The following is a 21,981-nucleotide window of genomic DNA, read 5'->3' on the forward strand; positions in this document are numbered from 1 at the left end:
TAACAGTGTATTTATATGTTTGTAAGTTCGTTTTTCTCCTTAATCTGGGTATATATGTATCTAGTTCTGCTGTTGCATGGCTGCTTCGATTGGTTGTAGCCAAAAGGCTACTGTACTGCAGTTAGTTGAGTACGTTTGGCACGGCAGTTAAAATTGTGCAGTGTGTCGTGCGGCACGGTGTCATTGATCCTTGTCCTATAGGAATTTAGATAGATGGGGATGTTCTCCGAGGACGGTATTCACACGATAGCTGTTATGGCATCTGCGGCTGCATCTGTGTGACTGTTATTCTGACCTGACTGATAGGCTTGCAGATCTAGGAGTTCTCTCTTGTAACGTTGTATCCTCATGTAGATGGTCCACAGAATACTTGAGGAGGCAACGTGTTGCATTTCTCAGTCCGGCGGTTCGATACCGGATTGACCGCGTATTCCGGCCAGCGACTGCGTCCTTAGTATACAAATCCTTTGCTGCCACGTCGTTGTTGTTGGTGGTGGTTTTTACCATCAAATGACTCAGCCGGGATACACAAAACAGTTTCAACAATTTATTACAGGTTTGTAGATACCATCATTAATTACGGGATTTTTGCAAAGTTTGATCAATGTCCAACACAGGGAGCAGCGGGAGGGTACGTCTACATCAATAACCCAATTTTTTATATTTTCATTATTTGATGACCGGAAAGAAAGCAAATTTTTTAAACAATATTTTTTCAATTAATATTCACTGACATTTGTACATACACATACTTCTACATGCACACACATGCATACGTGCTTTTGTCAAATAATCTTTGACAATGAAAGTACTTCAAATTCGAATTTTGAAAAAAATTGTAATCAGCTGTTAGCATGAAATTACCTTTATTATTCTACCATGGGAACAGCCCAATTATGTATATTTGAAATATGGTACATCCATACATATTTATTTATTGCATTATATAATCATTTGATTTCAGATGCCGATTTTCCGCTGATGATTTCAACTTTGAGGAAAATGTATATTATTTCACAACTAAGGAGAAGCATTCAACGATGCTTCTATATATTTTTTTTTCTATTTAAAAGTGTGACTTTTATAGATTATTTCATCCAGTTTTCCTTTCATTAAAGTCTGTTATGTTTTTCTTTGGAATATTTTAGCTTTGTTCCAGAACTAAAAAGTTTTTACAATTTTTACACATTTTACCCGCTTTTTCGTACACAAAAAAGTTGTAAAATTTTCACTTCTCTCTAAACAAAAATGAACGTGAATGACGCTCTCTTTAAAAACTTTTTACACGACAAATTTGGGCGAGTAAAAAATAGTAATATGTATGCCCGCGTCTGATTGGCTTATACGCCGACTTTGACATTTGTTCCAGTGTTTTTACGTATTTTCCATTTTTCCATTCCCGAACTATTTCAAAAAAACTTTTGTGTGAGAACATTTTTTTTACATTTCTCTCTTTTACTATTAAAAAGTACGGGAACGAAGCTATTACAAATGTACCAATGTGTCTGTTGCTGCATTTCCTTTCTATGCCTTTCAATAAACCACCACCACTTATAAATGTGTGTATTAAAGGTAAAGGGCACACGACATAACTGAAATGACAACCGTTTGTTTCTCACTAATTTCATTATCGTATTATCATTTTATATTATATATAACTTTATTTCAAAATTAAAAGTGGTTTGTGCGGGAATTTTTTTTAAAATTTAAATGAAATAAAAATTATTTTAGTCATAAATAGGCAAAAGGCCATTCTTTCGTGCAACAGGAAATATTAAAAATAAATTTCATCATTTCATAGAGTTTTTTCAATTTTTTTCTTCAAATTGTTTTGTGCGGAACCTATTTTTACAATAAAATGCAATGAATGTTATTTTATACATTAATAGGTAAAATATCATTCATTCTCTCTACAGGAAATCATTTTTTAAAAAAAATGTCAAAAAGTCATAACCCTAGTGCATATGTGATAGAGATAGCCAGTGAGCGCTTACTGAGAGCAAGTGAGCGAGCATACATTTCAATGTGTTTTACATTGAAATTTATGCTCCCTTGCTCTCAATAAGCGATTACTGGTCCATGTGTTTGTTTATTTGTGGCTTTTCGGTTTGTATTTGTTTGCACCCAAACATATATTTGTTTGCAGGACCCAAACATATGTTATGTTTGGGGCTGATTGCAAAATATGTTTGGGACATATGTTAGAGAGGCCTTTTTTCTCCGTGTAGTTATTCTATATTTAAGTCGAAAATAAAGCTGAAATCATAATTAATCGTTGTTCTTACACATTTTGGCCAAACTGCTGCAATTGCTATAATCTTGTAAGACCGTTTCTTGTAAAGTGCGAAATAACTTTGTTACTCATACTAAGTAGTAGCTGAGTTTTTTTAAACATTGTGAATGTTTGCAAATTGTGCGCTCGCTATACATTAGTTTGGATTGAAATTATTTCGTTTCTTGAAATTAAATGTTTTGTATTATTTTAGATTATTTATGACCTATCTTAATCTGTTATAGATATTTCCTTTTATTTATAAAACAAGTGAATCTCAAGTCAACACTCTTTAATTTTCTATCACGTTTTGTTAATCGAATTACCCTAATATTAACAACTTTGTTAATTTTATTGGAAACCATTATAGACTATAATTACATATTGATTTATACTTTGTTGCATTTACTAAGAATGTGTGAACCCACATGCATACATACTTACCATGCAATTACAGTCAAATCTCACATAACAGTGGGTAAAATAATACGAGGTTAGATAACAACAATTTCAGTTATGGTAGAAAAAATTCAGGAAAATTTTATGGGGGTTATTCTGAATGGCAATTGCCCATGAGTTTTTTTTTCAATTTCTCCGTTATATTGAAACGGCAGAGAGACAAAACTTACAATTTATGTACTGCCCTAAAAAATGTCCACTGCTATATAAATTCCATTTATTTAGGGTCCACTGTTCATACATAAGTAGCTTTTTGGCAGTTTGCATTAACTAAAATTAAAAAGCAAAACAGCAACTTTACATGGAGGTCAACTGCTATAGTTTTTTGGGGTGGGTGCAGCAGCCATTACCAATAACACTGATCTAACTTTTTACTTCTTTTGGTTGAAAAAAACACTTTTGCCATTATTTTTGTAGTTTTTTGGTTTTTGTCGTTTTTATTTCGAGAATGCAGTTATTTATTTAAATTCTAATACATTTTATTTATATGTACAACAAAGAAAATGAATTACAAAATAGATATTTTATGGATGATGTTTCTTAAAATGATGTAGAAAAATGTTGACATAAATTGATGCCTTATTATATTTTTTTAAATAAAAATTTCATTGTTATGAAAATTATGATTGCGACGACAGTTGGTGATGTGGCGTAAAAATTAAAAACAAAATACTATGAAGGTGAGCATAAGAAATTAATTTCTTATAATAAATCTTTATAATTCATTAAAAATACGAAATTTAATTTATTTACATAGAGCAGATAATTGATTAAGATAATGCTGCAGTTACTAAAAAAATGAATTTTTTAAAAGGTAAAAAGAAGGGATTTTTCACTATTTTGAAAACTGGGTACTAATATACACACGAAAATTCAAATTGTCGAAATTTAAGTAGTCCATTTTTCATTCACAATTTTGCATTTTAATGTTACTGATTTTTGTCGGAAACTGAAAAAATTATTTGGAGAGTCGCACTACAGGTCCCATTATCGGTATACAATATCAATTAAACATGTAAAAAATTAGTCCGGTTTGCCAGCAGCTAAATAACCTCCGATTTTCACTATATTAAGGAACGATATGTGCAAAAGAAATTTAAAGGTTTGGGGGTATGTTCCCACAACATCGCCGAAAAGACAAATGAGTGCACTGCTTTTTATCACAGAGTCCGAACGGCGTGTCTTACGACACCACTGAAGTTTGTCATGGGGTGACGTAGGGGATGGAAGATACCAAGGAACGGTCCTGACTGGCTTTAACAAGGCAATGCCCAGGATTTATCTTGGTTCCTCTTTCATCTCAAGTGCGACACTGACCTCCCCCCTTTAACACCCGTTAAAGGTAGTGAGCTAACATGTGCCGCGCGAAAGAAAAAAACAAACCCCTCTAAAGTTGACGAACCCGGCAAACGTTTTAAGGACCATGATCTGCGAATCTGCACCTGGAATTTTCGCACTCTTTATAGAGAAGGTGCAGTCTTCGCATTGGCAGACGTACTTGAAAAGTACAAGGCCGATATTACTGCCATACAGGAAATACGATGGATTGGGAAAGGCGTCACAACAACACCTAAAGGTGACGCACTGTATTATAGCTGCCATGACGTAAAGCATGAGTTTGGTTGCGGATTCGTAGTTAGTCGGAGACTAAAACATCTGGTATCCAGCTTCACCCCAGTGAATGAAAGACTTGCTGCAATTCGAATAAAAGCTAAATTCTTCAACATCAGCTTTATTTGTGCTCATGCTCCCACTGAAGAAAAGGACAGACCAAAGATATATTTTACGAGCGCTTAGAAGAAACATATGACCGTTGTCCTGCCCATGACATTAAAATTATTCTAGGCGATTTTAATGCCAAAATTGGAAAGGAGAATATCTTTGGCCCAACAGTCGGGAAATTCAGTCTTCACAGTGAAACATCTGACAATGGTATGGGGCTGATAAACTTTGCAGCTGCAAGAAACATGGTAGTTAGCAGTACCAGATTTAAGCATCTCGAGAACATCAAAGAACAAGAAATAGTATTGATCACGTTGTGATAGATGGAAGACATGCATCAAGCGTGTTGGATGTACGATCGTTCCGAGGTGCAAACAAAGACTCGGACCACTACCTTGTTGCAGCAAAGGTACGCACCCGGTTAAACGTAGCAAACAAAGTACGAACAGACACAACACGAAAGTTAGCAGCATATTCCACTCAACTAGCCCAATTGCTTAATCAAAGCACTCCTCATCCCGATAACATATCAGGACTATGGCAAAACATTGTCCACTCCATGCAAACAGCCGCAAAATCCATACTTGGATACCAGAGACCTCCACCAAGGAATCCATGGTATGACCACGAGTGTCGTGCTGCTACCGAAGAGAAAAATGCGGCATATAGGGCTACTTTACAATCAGTAACAACACGTAGCGCACGAGAGAGGTATCGGGAGAAAAGGAGGGAGGAGAAACGTCTTTTCCGCAGTAAAAGAGAGAGAGATGAAAAAGCGGGAGTGTGAACAAATCGTGATGTACAGGGGACATAATGAATTCCGAAAGTTCTACCAAAGAGTGAAACATCAAACTGATGGCTTTGGAACTGGCACATCCTCCTGTAGAGACCAGCTAGGTAATCTGGTAACTGATACAGATAGTGTGCTAACGATATTGAAAGAGCATTTTTCCAAACTGTTGGTATCCAATAGTAGCGAAGTCGACGAAGATACCACAGATCCAATCCCAGAAAATGGTATTGAATGTATACCACACGGCGAAGATGAGGTAAAGACAGCAATAAACCGGCTGAAGAATAATAAGGCAGCAGGAGCTGATGGCCTACCAGCCGAGCTGTTTAAAACCGGAGGCTACACGCTGATAAGGTGTATTCAGCAGCTAGTTAGCACCATCTGGCAGGAAGAACGAGTACCCGACGATTGGAACCTGAGTATCCTGTGTCCCGTCCACAAGATAGGAGATAAGACTGTATGATCTAACTATAGGGGCATACTCCCGATTCCCTACAAGATCGTGTCAGGGATATTGTGCGAACGACTAAAGCCTATGGCCAACGAGATAATTGGGCCATATCAATGCGGCTTTAGACCTGGCAAGTCCACCATTGACCAGATATTTACCCTACGGCAAATCCTGGAGAAGACCCAAGAGATGCAGATCGACACCTACCACCTTTTTACCGATTATAAAGCAGCCTTTGACAGCCCTCTGCGTTCAAAGGTATTCCAAGCTATGTCTGATTTTGGTATCCCCGCAAAGCTCATTCGGCTTTGTAAAATGACTCTAACTGATACAAGATCTTCAGTTAAAATAGGAAAGAACCTCGCCGGAGAGTTTTGTACCAAAAGAGGTTTCAGACAAGGAGACAGCCTTTCGTGTGATCTCTTCAACATCCTGCTAGAAAAGGTTATACGAGAGGCAAACGTCAAAAGAAGTGGCACAATCTACACCAATAGCCACGTGTTACTTGATTATGCTGATGATATAGACACCATGGGACGATCAGTAAAAGAAATAACCGATACCTTTATGAAAGTCGAAGGAGAATCTGCTAAAGTGGGTCTGGCGGAAAACGACGAGAAGACCAAGCTGATGGTGTCGACGCGTAATGCGTCCATTGAGATCGGACCAACTGTTGAAGTTGGTTATTACAACACCCCCACTTGGGCGGGGTTTTTTGATCTTTCGGATCGTTATCGAGGAAAATATGTTAGCGCTGTAATGACGACCACAAAGTAATAAAGGAAAGACAATCTTTTAAAGGTCTTCAATAGGCAGAAGGCTTCACCAATGGGCAAAATACCTCTTAAAGGTCTTCTATAGACAGAAGAAATATTAAAGGTCTTCATAGAGGTCTTATATAGCCAGGAGATATATTAAAGGTCCTTAAAGTCTAAAGACCTCTTAAAGGTCTTCTATAGACAGAAGTCAGACAAAAGACCTCTTGAAGGTTTTATATGCGAGGAAGGCCCTTTTAAACTCTTACTATAGACATAAGCCTTTCCAAAGGTCCTCTAAAGGCAGAAGGTCTGATAAAGGTCTTCTATAGGCAGGAGACATCTTAAAGGTCCTTAAACTCAGAAGAACTTCCAAAGATTTTCTACAGACAGAAGATCTTCGAAAGGTCTTGTATAGAGAGAAAACTTTTCATTTGTCTTCTGTAGACAGAATGCCTTCGAAAGGTCTTGTATAGACGAGAGACCTTCTAAAGGTGTTCTATAAACGGCCGACATCATAAAGATATTTAAAGTCAGAAGCTCATTCAATGGTTTTCTATATACAGAAGACCTCTTGAAGATCTTCTATTGACAGAAGATTTCTTATAGGTCTTCTATAGACAGAAGACTTTTTAAAGGTATTCTATAGACAGAAGACCTCTTAAAGGTCTTATATAAACAAGAAGACCATCTAAAGGTCTCTCTATAAGCCTTCAAAGTCAGAAGACCTTCCAAAGATCTTCTGTAGACATAAGACTTTCCAGAGGTTTCGATAGACAGACGACCTTCAAAAGGCCCTCTATAGACGGGAGACATTTTAAAGGTACTTTAAGACCATCCAAGGTCTTCTTTGTACAGAAGAACTCTTAAAGGTCTTCTACAGATAGAATGGGATACCTTCTAAAGGTGTTCTATAGACGGGATACCTTCTAAATGTGTTCTATGGACGGGAGTTATAGTCGAAAGACCAATCCAAGGCCTTCTGCATACACAAGACCTCTCGAAGGACGTCTATAGACAAAAGACCTTCCAAAGGTCTCGTACACACAGATGACCTTCCGAAGGTATTCTAAAGGCTAAAGAACTGATAATGGTCTTCTGTAGACAGCATTTTTGTGCGGATGATGTATGAAAGTATTGGGCTCATGTAGTCCTGATCACAAAAACTATTCGCTCTAACATTTCAAAATGATCCGAGAAGTGGCCTTAAAATGAATTTAGGCTTAAAATTTGTTAACTTTTGTGGATGAGGAACGACATAGTCCATCTTGAGACTTTATCTAAGAAGTCCTAATCTTCGTGAAAATTTCAAAATTATTCTCGAACCGACCTCCAAGTAAACTTATGTGAAATTTTTGAGCTTTTGAGAGCGAGGTACCACAAGGAGTTGTCCGATACACCACAAATAATTATATCACATTTGTAGAGGAGATAGTTGGCGGGAAATAGGAAATTGATCTTAGTTGAGGAGTCACTCCTTTCGGTTTCAAAGGTTTCAAGAGATCATTTCAGGAAGCAAAAATTTACTCATGTAGATCATTGTAATGAGGACAACAAGAAATACCTTTGGAGAAAATTTAAAAAATATTTTCGAACAGTCCTTAAAGTGCACCTAAGCGAACTTTTACGTGGGAGGTAAGCGAAGTGGTTTCATATAGATCTTCTTGGAATTTGATGTGATGAGTGAGAAGGTCCCTAGGGACCTTTTTGCCTTTTCAAACTGAAATTACTTCTACTTCGGCCACTACAACCCGACCACTACAAGCCGAAACTGGAAGATACGTCGAGCTAAATGAAGATACTGATGACGACGATGATGAAGAGGAAGAAAATGAAGGACAGGAAACGAATGAAAGTTACTATATTGGTAAAGATGACACCCAATGGAGTAAAAAAACACCACCAGCATCACCCACTCGTAATCATAACGTGGTCGACTTCACAAGAAAGCAACCAGGACCAACAGGAAATATACACAAGCCCTATACAATAATGCGTTCAATCATGACAGAGGAAATAATACACTTAATACTACGTGAAGCAAATCGTATAGGCAGGGAGGTTACAGCTGCATGGAATTTGACGAATCCCACGAAGAAAAAGGAGTGGAAGCCAGTGACAGTGAAAGAGTTTGACGCCTTTGTAGCTATTCTTTTGTATGCTGGACTCACAAGATCAAACCATGAACCAGCTATGGAATTATGGGGAGCGACGCGTTGCCCAATATACAAAGCTGCGTTGTCGTACGATCGCTTCATGTGTATAAAACAATTTATTCGATTCGACAATGGAAATACTCGACAACAGCGACTCATCAACAGCAAAACTGCGGCTATTGACGATATTTGGCAAATGTTGCAACATAACTTGGCAGCAGCTTACACTCCTCATGAAGCACTAACAGTTGATGAGCAGTTGTTCCCTTACAGAGGCCGCACCCGCTTCACACAATATATTCCGTCAAAGCCAGCTAAGTATGGTTTGAAAGTATGGTGGTTATGCGACTCACAGAGTTATTATCCTGGGAATTATATATTCTGGAAAACTGCCAAACCAACAAGGGAAGATAAACCAAGGGCACAACGTAGTGCTGGATCTTGTGGAAAAATATTCAGATGCTGGCCATACTATATACGCGGATAATTTCTTTACCACTTTTGATTTGGCGCGTATTTTGTTGAGGAGGAAGACCGCATATGTGGGTACAGTGCGCTACAACAAAATATTCATTTCACAGGAGTTCAAGAAGAACCCGAGGCGCAACATCAATAGTACATTATTTGGGTTCAACGAAGGGGATATAGCGTTATGCTCATACGTGCCACAATGCACTACACCTGCCACGTTGACGAGCAAAACGAGAAGCGGAAGCCCTATGCCATATTAGATTACAACGCCAACAAATGCGGCGTTGATACCATGGATCAAATGCTAGGCACTTACAGCTGCAAAAGAGCAATACGACGATGGTCGTTGGCCATGTTTTATAATAAAGCAGCATTGGTTGCTTTTACGATTTACAACGAAATGAAGCCTATAAAAAGGAGTGACAGACGGCGGCCCTTCTTGTTATTACTAACGAAACAATTGGCCACACCAAATATCGAAGAACGTGCCCCCTTCTTTTCATTTCAGGTATTATTAAGACCGATGGAAGTCAATGCACCGTCGTTTGCGGCTAGGTCAAGTAGACCGTCATGTCGCCTTTGCCGTTCTGAGCATGGGCGGCAGCGGAAAACGCGGGCATACTGCTTCGGCTGCGGCAACGCTGTTTGCGGGAACATAGCACACTTTTACATCGCTGCAACACTTGCGCACATGGCGGGGGACAAGAAGTACACGCTCAACAACAATAATTTTTAAACTTTTTTTATAATAGTCTTAAGAAAATTCAAGCAAAAAAAAAAATTAAAATAAATTTAAAAAATTATTTTTGTATGTAGATTTTAGTTATAAACAATAAAAACAAAAAAATCAAAAAAAAATTATATGAAAAAAACATGATTCACAAAAAAAGGTCCGAGGGACCTTTTCACACGGCCGTGAAGTTCAAAGCTGTCACTCATCGGAGGGCTCATTTGAAGTTGGTTCAAGCGCACCGTGGAGGGTGATATTGAGAAGTCTTAAAAACAGTCAATTGTCCCAATTTGAACGTCTATATCTTAAAAATTGTAAAACCTACGAAAATATCATAAGAGACAGCCTTGTACAGAATTTTCACAGCTACAACAGTTTTTTTAGTTCCCTTTTGATAGGGCTTGCGGTTTCCCAACAACATCGTAAAAACCTAAAAATCCCTAAAAATGTGAACAGCGGTTATTTAAAAGGCTTTTTTTCGTTTTTTGATATTTCTCATATATGAGCATTGTAGTTCCAGAATCCGCAAAAACTTACCAGGTGTAAGCTCCTTTCATTTAAAGTTGGTTCAAGAGTACCGTGGAAAGTGTATACTTTTTTGAGAGTACCCCAAGTTCGTTCGACATAGACCTTCTAGGAACTTGATATACGTTTGGAAGAATACTACGATTAGCAAAGTCTTGGGCAAATCGTATACACATTATTTTTCAGAGCTTTTGGACCATTATCTCCGGAAGTATGGACTTGCCCTCTCAAAAAATTATATCATTGTAATCAAAACCTCAAGGAAAATCATTCTCGAACCGCTCTTTAACTCCACTTTGTCAAGGAATATTTGAGGCTTTGTTAGCGAAATACCCAACTTGATCTAAGTTGGGAAGAAATATTACAATGTACAAAGTTTGGACCAAATCGGTTACACAATTCGAGTGTTAACCAGACAGACGGACGGACATCCACTCCAAATCGTCCAAAAAGGATTTGGACTTGTTACATGTGTATGCATGCATGATCTAGAAACATTATAACAATGAGACACACTTCTAATCGTAACAAGGTGTATTTACCCTCTGTAGCCCTGGGGCTAAAGATACAACGAGATGAATCACAATACAATTTTTTTTATTTCGTAATTGTACATCAATTACTTTTCAAAAATTAGCATAAAAAATCCCTTCACTTTTTATCATCTTTAAATTTAATGAAATAAACTAAAACATGATTTGAATCACATTGCAAAAAATTGAATAAACTCCAAAATTTGAATTCACAATTATGAACAAAAAATACAAAAATCACTAACTTTCGAATATATTTAAATAGCGGCTACAAACAGAGAACAAAAAAAAAAACAAAAACTAATTATGTGATGTACTATTTTAGTGATGAGAAAATAATTGTCATAACAATAAAAAACAAAATAAAAAATAAAAAAAAATTGGGAAATCAAAAATATAATTAACTAAAATTTGTTTATGTTTGTGATGATGTGTGAGTGTCTCTGTGTGTGTGTTAATGAATATTATGATTATATTATTTATATAAAGATACATTTATGTATTTATAAAAACAAATTTCTACTTAATACACTTTATCTCTAGTCAATACGTTTACTAGAATCCTCCGACGGTGGCCTCACCCAGCCGCCATAACGCCGTTCCATTTCACGGGCCACCGCCAAACACAAATGATCCTGACCCGGATTGGCTACGACTTGAATTCCCATGGGTAAACGGCGACGATCCAGGCCAATCATACAATTGGTCACCGGCAGACCCAAGGTGTTGAAAATGGCCATATACATGGGCTCCAGCAGTTTGTGATAGATTTGATAGTGTTGATGGGCGGTATTGGGGAATGTGGGATAGATGAAGACACCATCGTTGCCCAGCAGTTCTTTGAATTCAGTCTTAAGGGCCTCAATGATGGTGGCCAAATGTTTGTGCCGGGAATTTGGTATAATTTTCATGAAATTCTGCAAATGGCCAAATATCACCGATGGCAAAATACTATCGGAACAACCGAAGAAATATTTCACCGTTTCGGTGCAAATGGTTTTTGGTCGTTCACCTTCTTCGGTTTTGTGATAGATGGTTTCAATATTTTTCATGGTCAACATGGCCGACAGCGATATGTCCAGAGACCATTTCATTTTGCGTATATTAACCCGCTTGGCCTTGAAATCATTGGCCACTCGGTTAATGGCGGCATGCAGGTCACGACTAAGGGGCCGCATCATGCCCGAGGGACCATCATTGTCCATGAAGAAAAATCGTATGCCCGTTACACTGATTTCTTTTTCGAGTGTCAATTTTGTGCCATTCGGATCAACCATACATCTCAGCAGGAGTGGCAAATCTTTAGCATATCTTGTCATGGGGGCAATGGTAAAGAAATCACCCCATTTAGGGAAATCCGAGGTGGGATGGTGGCCCTTAAATGACACAGCATAGGGTGTTGGTTTATGGCCCCATATACCACTAAACATGGCCGGCAGACGTGAAGAACCACCAATATCGGAGGTAAGGCCCAAAAGCGAAGCACCACTAGCCAATAGGGCAGCTTCTCCACCAGATGAACCCCCTGGAGTCCTTTTCAAATCGTAGGGATTTCGTGTTTGTCCTGTAATATTGTTATACGTTTCCCATAACAAACACAGCTCTGGAGTATTGGATACAAGGAGAATTATTCCACCGGCCCGCTTAACTTGTTCCACAACTGGAGCATCGGCTTTGGCAATTTGTGGTGTCTTAAAAACTCGACCCGTTTGATTGCTCATACCCTTGACGGCAATTGATTCCTTGACCGTTACTGGTATGCCAAGCAATGGGGTATTCTCTTCCATTTCCTCTTCGCTGTTAATACCCATTGCAATTACACGATCAACCTCGCGAGCCTCTTCCAAAGCCTCTTCGAAGCGATCTTGCACAATGGCATTGATGAGGGGATTCACCTGCTTACATCGCTCTATGTAGGCTTCGACCACTTCTTCGCTTTTGATCTGAAAAGAGAGGAAGAGAAGAAATAAGGAATGAGAGAAGAAAAAAATAAAAATATATAAAGAAAATATAGATAAACGGGCCCTTTAAAACCGAAGAGCACTTGAGATCTTCTGTAGACAGAAGACATCTGAAATTGCTTCTATAGACTGAAGACCATATAAAGGCCTTCTATAGCCAGAACGCTTTCCAAAAGTCTTCTAAAGTCAACGGATCCCTAAGGTCTTCTATGGTCACAAGACATTCTACAGATCTTCTATAGTTAGAGAACTCATTAAAGGCTCTTTTTGGTCCGAAAACCGTAAGAAGATCTTCTATAGTCTGAAGGCCTTTCAAAGGTATTCTATAGTCGGAAGGTCTTTTAAAGGTCTTCTAGAATCAGAGGAAATTTTAATGTCCATAGTCAAATGATGGTCACAAAACCTACTGAAGATCTATAGTTGGAAGAACTTGTAAATGTATTTTACAATCAGAAGACCTTCTCAAGGTCTTTTTTCGCCAGAGAACTTTTTAAAGATCTTCTTTAGTCAGAGGACCTTCAACAGGTCTTTTATAAACAGAAGACCTTCAACAGGTCCTTGTAGCCAGACGACCTTCGACAAGTCTTATCAATTCAGAGGACCTTCTGACTAAAGAAGACCTCCAGAATGTGATCTGGCGATAGAAGATTTTTCAAAAGTTTTCTGAACAGAAACCGACCTCTGAATATAGAAGACCTTCAACAGGACTTCTGTAAACCGAAGACCTTCTAAAGGTCTTCTATAGTCAGAAGATCTTCTGTAGTCATTAGCCCTACTAAAGGTCGTCTATAATCAGAATACCTACTACAGTTTTTTTCTGGTCAGGTAACCTTCCAAAGGTCTTTAGAGTCCTAAACGACTTCTACAGGTTTTCTATAGTCGGAAGATCTTCTAAAGGGCTTTTGTAGCCAGAGGATCTTCTACAGGTCTTCTATGGTTACAAGACTTTCTACAAGTCTCTTCTAGTCAGAAGATCTTTTAAAAGCCTTCCATAGTCAGAAGACCTTCAAAAGGTCTTTTATAGTCAGAAGAACTTCTACAGGTTTCCGAAACAGAGGTCTAAAGGTCTTCTGTATTCAGAAGACCTTCTAAAGGTCTTTTGAATTCAGAAGACCTTCTACAGATCTTCAAGTCAGAGGTCTAAAGGCCTTCTGCATTCAGAAGATCTTCTAAAGGCCTTCTGTATTTAGAAGACCTTCTAAAGGCCTTTTGTATTCAGAAGACCTTCTAAAGGCCTTCTGTATTCGGAAGACCTTCTAAAGGCCTTCTGTATTCAGAAGATCTTCTAAAGGCCTTCTGTATTCAAAAGATCTTCTAAAGGTCAGCTGAGCCTTGAAAAAATATTCTTTAAAAATCCACGTTTTGTGGTCTGCTGAGCCTTGGAAAAAATATTCTTTAAAAATCCACGTTTTGTGGTCTGCTGAGCCTTGGAAAAAATATTCTTTAAAAATCCACGTTTTGTGGTCTGCTGAGCCTTGGAAAAAATATTCTTTAAAAATCCACGTTTTGTGGTCTGCTGAGCCTTGGAAAAAATATTCTTTAAAAATCCACGTTTTGTGGTCTGCTGAGCCTTGGAAAAAATATTCTTTAAAAATCCACGTTTTGTGGTCTGCTGAGCCTTGGAAAAAATATTCTTTAAAAATTCACGTTTTGTGGTCTGCTGAGCCTTGGAAAAAATATTCTTTAAAAATCCACGTTTTGTGGTCTGCTGAGCCTTGGAAAAAATATTCTTTAAAAATCCACGTTTTGTGGTCTGCTGAGCCTTGGAAAAAATATTCTTTAAAAATCCACGTTTTGTGGTCTGCTGAGGCTTGAAAAAATATCATTTAAAAATCCACGTTTTGGGGTCTGTTGAGCCTTGGAAATATATTCGTAAAAAATCCACGTTTTGTGGTCTGCAGACCCTTGAAAAAATATTCTTTAAAAATCCAAGTTTTGTGGTCAGCTGACCCTAGTAAAAAATATTCTTTAAAAATCCACGTTTTGTGGTCTGCTGAGGCTTGAAAAAATATTCTTTAAAAATCCACGTTTTGTGGTCTGCTGAGCCTTGGAAAAAATATTCTTTAAAAATCCACGTTTTGTGGTCTGCTGAGCCTTGGAAAAAATATTCTTTAAAAATCCACGTTTTGTGGCCTGCTGAGCCTTGGAAAAAATACACTTTAAAAATCCACGTTTTGTGGTCTGCTGAGCCTTGGAAAAAATACACTTTAAAAATCCACGTTTTGTGGTCTGCTGAGCCTTGGAAAAAATACACTTTAAAAATCCACGTTTTGTGGTCTGCTGAGGCTTGGAAAAAATATTCTTTAAAAATCCACGTTTTGTGGTCAGCTGAGCCTTGAAAAAATATTCTTTAAAAATCCACGTTTTGTGGTCAGCTGAGCCTTGAAAAAATATTCTTTAAAAATCCACGTTTTGTGGTCTGCTGAGCCTTGGAAAAAATATTCTTTAAAAATCCACGTTTTGTGGTCTGCTGAGGCTTGAAAAAATATTCTTTAAAAATCCAAGTTTTGTGGTCTGCTGAGCCTTGGAAAAAATATTCTTTAAAAATCCACGTTTTGTGGTCTGCTGAGGCTTGAAAAAATATTCTTTAAAAATCCACGTTTTGTGCTTTGCTGAGCCTTGGAAAAAATATTCTTTAAAAATCCACGTTTTGTGCTTTGCTGAGCCTTGGAAAAAATATTCTTTAAAAATCCACGTTTTGTGCTTTGCTGAGCCTTGGAAAAAATATTCTTTAAAAATCCACGTTTTGTGCTTTGCTGAGCCTTGGAAAAAATATTCTTTAAAAATCCACGTTTTGTGCTTTGCTGAGCCTTGGAAAAAATATTCTTTAAAAATCCACGTTTTGTGCTTTGCTGAGCCTTGGAAAAAATATTCTTTAAAAATCCACGTTTTGTGCTTTGCTGAGCCTTGGAAAAAATATTCTTTAAAAATCCACGTTTTGTGCTTTGCTGAGCCTTGAAAAAATATTCTTTAAAAATCCACGTTTTGTGCTTTGCTGAGCCTTGGAAAAAATATTCTTTAAAAATCCACGTTTTGTGCTTTGCTGAGCCTTGGAAAAAATATTCTTTAAAAATCCACGTTTTGTGCTTTGCTGAGCCTTGGAAAAAATATTCTTTAAAAATCCACGTTTTGTGCTTTGCTGAGCCTTGGAAAAAATATTCTTTAAAAATCCACGTTTTGTGCTTTGCTGAGCCTTGGAAAAAATATTCTTTAAAAATCCACGTTTTGTGCTTTGCTGAGCCTTGAAAAAATATTCTTTAAAAATCCACGTTTTGTGCTTTGCTGAGCCTTGGAAAAAATATTCTTTAAAAATCCACGTTTTGTGCTTTGCTGAGCCTTGAAAAAATATTCTTTAAAAATCCACGTTTTGTGCTTTGCTGAGCCTTGGAAAAAATATTCTTTAAAAATCCACGTTTTGTGCTTTGCTGAGCCTTGGAAAAAATATTCTTTAAAAATCCACGTTTTGTGCTTTGCTGAGCCTTGGAAAAAATATTCTTTAAAAATCCACGTTTTGTGCTTTGCTGAGCCTTGGAAAAAATATTCTTTAAAAATCCACGTTTTGTGCTTTGCTGAGCCTTGGAAAAAATATTCTTTAAAAATCCACGTTTTGTGCTTTGCTGAGCCTTGGAAAAAATATTCTTTAAAAATCCACGTTTTGTGCTTTGCTGAGCCTTGGAAAAAATATTCTTTAAAAATCCACGTTTTGTGCTTTGCTGAGCCTTGGAAAAAATATTCTTTAAAAATCCACGTTTTGTGCTTTGCTGAGCCTTGGAAAAAATATTCTTTAAAAATCCACGTTTTGTGCTTTGCTGAGCCTTGGAAAAAATATTCTTTAAAAATTCACGTTTTGTGCTTTGCTGAGCCTTGGAAAAAATATTCTTTAAAAATCCACGTTTTGTGCTTTGCTGAGCCTTGAAAAAATATTCTTTAAAAATCCACGTTTTGTGCTTTGCTGAGCCTTGGAAAAAATATTCTTTAAAAATCTACGTTTTGTGCTTTGCTGAGCCTTGGAAAAATATTCTTTAAAAATCCACGTTTTGTGCTTTGCTGAGCCTTGGAAAAAATATTCTTTAAAAATCCACGTTTTGTGGTGTGCTGAGGCTTGAAAAAATATTCTTTAAAAATCCACGTTTTGTGGTGTGCTGAGGCTTGAAAAAATATTCTTTAAAAATCCACGTTTTGTGGTGTGCTGAGGCTTGAAAAAATATTCTTTAAAAATCCACGTTTTGTGGTCTGCTGAGCCTTGGAAAAAATATTCTTTAAAAATCCACGTTTTGTGGTCTGCCGAGGCTTGAAAAAATATTCTTTAAAAATCCACGTTTTGTGGTCTGTTACCCTTGAAAAAATATTCTTTAAAAATCCACGTTTTGTGGTCAGCTGAGCCTTGAAAAAATATTCCTTAAAAATCCACGTTTTGTGGTGTGTAGTCAGAAGACCTTCTGCAGGCGGTGTATGGTCAGAACCCTCTAAAGCTTTTCTATAGTTAGAAGATCTTCAATAGTCAGTGCATCATATAAGGTCTTCTATAGGCAGTGGAGCACCTAAAGGTCTTCTATTATCAGAAGACCTTCTAAAGGTCATCTATAGTCAGACGATATTATACAGTCCCTTTATAGGCTGAAGACCTTCTATAGGTCGTCTCTAGTCCGAACACCTTCTAAAAATCTTCTATAATCAGAAGACTTTCTATGGGTCTTCTCTAGTCAGAAACCCTTTTAACAGGTCTTCTGTAGCCAAAAAGCTTTCAAACGTTTTTTTACTAGTCAAAAGACCTTCTAATCGTCTTCATAAGTCAGAAGGTCCTCTGCCTAAAGTAGACCTTCTTCCGAAGGACTTATATAGTCAGAACAACTTCTGAAGGTCTTCTTTAGTCAGAGGACCTTCTAAAGGACTTCTAAATTCAAAAGAACATCAACAGGTCTTGTCTATGAGAAAACTTTCTACAGGTTTTCTATAGTCGGGAGACCTTCTAAAGGTCTTCTATAGTTAGAATACCTTCAACAGATTTTCTGTAGTTAGAAGAACTTCTAAAGGTCATCTCTAGTCAGAAAACCTTCTACAGGTCTTCTCTAGTCAGAGGATCGTCTAAATGTATTCTATAGTTAGAAGGCCTTTAACAGGTCTTCTGTAGTCAGAAGGATCTTCCATAGTCAGAAGATCTTTAAAGTGTCTTCAGTAGTCAGAAGACCTTCTACAAGTTATGTTAAGAGTTTTCTATAAACATCAGACCTTCGTTTCCTTATTTTTCAACGTTTCAATGTTTTACATTGGCAATAATTGTTACATTAAATTTATGAAATTAACACATAAAAATAATAATGCAACTCAGTGTATCCATCCAACCAACCATCCATCCATGGAGCTAACTAAAATCATATTTTGTTCCAGATATTATTGGACCATTTACTTGTTCCACAGTCATTGGAATGGGGGTAACAACAAACACAGGTAGCACACACAGGTGGTAGCAATAGTAACTGTTGTTGCAATAATAATGCTATTGCATTGCTACCGTAATCATGCCATTGTTTAAGGTCAAAGTTTAGTTAATATGCAAACACACACACATTTATACATCTGCAATTTCAGATGAAATAACTCAACTCAACTAAATATTTTTTATAGATATTAAAGTGGGTTTGGTGGTTATTTCCAAGAAAAATGAAACAGGCAACAACTATTACTAACTAAAATAATTGCAGTTCTATTAAAAGTTATTAAAAAATAACTTGTGTGGATAAAATACACACAAATAAGCAAGGTCGTAATGCAAAGTTAATGAGGAACTTTGCTGGCGGCCAATGCTGTTAGAGCCCTCTCTAATAAACGCTTAAAAATAGTGTATGCTGGTGTATGCAGCAGCTGATTAGTTGATAATTGTTTTCTTGTTATTAAAACATTGACAATTAAAAACAAAAAACAATTTTTAATTGTAATATTTTTCATTCATATTTAATAATAATTTCATAACGATTTCATTTTTTTTGAAGCAGCGTATTTGCGTAAACATTAAATTATTATTTAACTTACATAAATATGAAGTTTATTGTGAATTTAAAGAAAATAATAAAAAATAAACATTTATATATAATAAAAATATATTTAAATTTTAATAATGACAAATTTGTCATCAGCTCATTTTTTTATTGATCAATAAGTAAAAAATCAGTCGGAAAAGCCGACAGTTAAATACGCTCATCCTATGATGGTACAAAAAACCGTATCAGTAGCGTTGGACGTAAACGTATTTACTACGCATTTTCCTTGGGAACAAAGGTATCATAAACAATGAGTCTAATTATTCCACTGGCAGACCCAATCAGCTCAGTCTACACAAAAAAAGCCATAATCTTTATTATATTGAAAGAATTCATCCTCCTTGGACGGGGTTTTTGAAACATTCGAAAGAAGTATGAAGTGGAAAATTATAGTGTTGTAACGAATATATGGACTACATACTAACAACTAAGCAAAGGCTATAGTCGGGACGGGGCCAACTATGTGATACCCCGAATCAACATTTATTTTAGAAAGGTGCTAAAGTTATTCGCCACCCTGGCTTATAATACCTAATGACATAAGGCTAACTGAAGCAAAAAAATTAGAGTCGAACTGTTGAAATCAAGGTCATATAGAAAAAACAACTTAAATTACCCACAAGAACGATACAAACTAGCAAAAAGCAAAAATGCCTTTAAAGTTGACGTTTTAAGGACCATGATCTGCGAATCTGCACCTGGAATGTTAGCACTCTTTATAAAACAGGTGCAGTCTTCGCATTGGCAGACGTAATTGAAAAGTACAAGGCCGATATTACTGCCATACAGGAAATACGATAGATTGGGAAAGGAGTCACAACAACACCTAAAGTTGACGCACTGTATTATAGTTGCCATGACATAAAGCATGAGTTTGGTTGCGGATTTGTAGTTGGTCGGAGGTTAAAACACCTGATCTCCAGCTTCACACCAGTGAATGAACGACTTGCTACAATAAGAATAAAAGCAAAATTCTTCAACATCAGCTTTGTTTGTGGTCATGCTCCCACTGAAGACAAGGACGAACTGACCAAAGAAATATTTTATGAGCGCTTAGAAGAAACATAAGACCGTTGTCCTGCCTATGACATTAAAATTATTCTAGGCGATTTTAATACCAAAATAGGAAAGGAGAATGGTAGTTAGCAGTACCAGATTTAAGCATCTCGATATTCATAAAGGCACCTGGCTGTCTCCAGATCACGGAACAATAAATCAAATTGATCAAGTTGTAATAGATGGAATACATTCATCCAGCGTGTTGGATGTACGATCGTTCCGAGGAGCAAACATAGACTCGGACCACTACTTTGTTGCAGCAAAGGTACGTACCCGTCTAAACGTTGCAAATAAAGCACGAACAGACACAACATGGAAGTTGGACATCGGTAAGCTGCAAACAGAACAGATAGCCGCAGCATATTCCACTCAACTGGCCCAATTGCCTAATGAAAGCACTCCTCGCCCCAATAACATATCAGCGCATTGGCAAAATATTACCCACTCCATGCAAACAGACGCAAAATCCATATTTGGATACCAGAGACCTCGACCAAGGAACCCATGGTATGACCAGGAGTGTCGTGGTGCTACCGAAGAGAAAAATGCGGCATGTAGGGCTACTTTACAATCAGTAGCAACGCGTAGCGCACGAGAGAGGTATCGGGAGAAAAGGAGAGAGGAGAAACGTCTTTTCCACAGGAAAAAGAGAGAGATGGAAAAGCGGGAGTGTGAACAAATCGAGATAAACAGGAGTCAGAATGAAGTCCGAAAATTCTACAAAAGAGTGAAACATCAAACTGATGGCTTTGGAACTGGCACATCCTCCTGTAGAGACCAGCAAGGTAATCTGGCAACTGATACAGATAGTGTGCTCGGGGTATGGAAAGAACATTTTTCCAAACTGCTGGTATCCAATACTAACGAAGACAACGAAGTTACCACAGATCCAATCCCAGAAGATGGTATTGAATGTATACCGCCCGGCCAAGATGAGGTAAAGACAGCAATAAACGGGCTGACAAATAATAAGGCAGCAGGAGCCATGGCCTACCAGCCGAGCTTTTCAAATCCGGAGGCGACACGCTGATAAGGTGTATGGATCAGCTAGTTATCGACGCGTTATATGTCCACAAACCCCGCACCATCTGTGAATGTTAGTACCTACAATTTTGAGGTAGTAAAGGACTTCGTCTACCTCAGTACCGCCATAAACACAACAAATAACATCAGTTGTGAAATACGAAGAAGAATAGTGTTGGCTAACAGATGCTACTTTGGGCTGAGTAAGCAGTTTAGGAATAAAGCCACCTCTCGTCAAACAAAAGTAACACTTTACAAAACACTGATACTACCCGTGCTAATGTATGGTTCCGAAGCATGGGCACTTGCTCAAGCAGATAAGGCAGTGCTTGGTGTGTTCGAGAGAAAAATTCTTCGAAAGATCTATGGGCCAATCTGTGTTGACGGCGAATATCGGCGTCGTATGAACAACGAGCTGTATCAACTATACAATGACATCAATGTAGTTGAACGAATTGAGATACAACGATTGCGATGGCTAGGCCATGTTATAAGAATGAGTGATGATGAAACCGCTAAAAAGGCGTATAAATACGGGCCGCATGGAGGTTCTCGCAGATCTGGAAGGCCAAAGCTTCGTTGGAGCGAACAAGTGAAACGAGATATCAGAAAGCTACATATCCCAGATTGGGAAAATACAGCAGCAAACAGAGAGGATTGCAGATTTTTTCTTAGTTCGGCTTATGGAACAAATGTTCTGTAAAAGGCCAGCTAAGTAAGTAAGTAGACTTATAATACCTAATGACTTAAGGCAAACTGAAGCAAAATAATTAGAGTCGAACTCTTGAAAACAAGGTGCTATAGAAAACTCAACTCATATTACACTATGCGACACGGAAATTATTAACCATATTCTGACACCGCCCCGAGATGTAAGGCCAACAATTAGAAGACATGTGCCGCTGGCTCTTTCCCTATCACTTCAACTTTCGCTGTTATGAGCCCCCAAACTCCTGAGGACTTGATGTCTAGACTGCGAAATCCTATGCAAATGGATATATGGTTAGGATGGTCGTAGGTAAAATCTGATTAG

General features: G+C 37.6%; 1 protein-coding gene across 1 annotated transcript in view; it reads right to left on the reverse strand.

Moving 5' to 3' along the window:
- Positions 1–3,139: 3,139 nt before the first annotated feature.
- The window catches only part of LOC141389922 (fatty-acid amide hydrolase 2-A), a 97,614-nt gene continuing 78,772 nt past the window's right edge, over positions 3,140–21,981 (reverse strand). Inside the window, exon 3 of the mRNA XM_073962183.1 lies at positions 3,140–12,810. Within this exon, the coding sequence (XP_073818284.1) occupies positions 11,407–12,810 (1,404 nt within the window). The 3' untranslated portion in view covers positions 3,140–11,406. The remainder of the gene's footprint in view (positions 12,811–21,981) is intronic.

Source organism: Musca autumnalis, unplaced genomic scaffold, assembly GCF_047663935.1.
Source record: "Musca autumnalis isolate F117 unplaced genomic scaffold, ASM4766393v1 scaffold_1, whole genome shotgun sequence".
Classification (NCBI taxonomy): Eukaryota; Metazoa; Arthropoda; class Insecta; order Diptera; family Muscidae; genus Musca; species Musca autumnalis.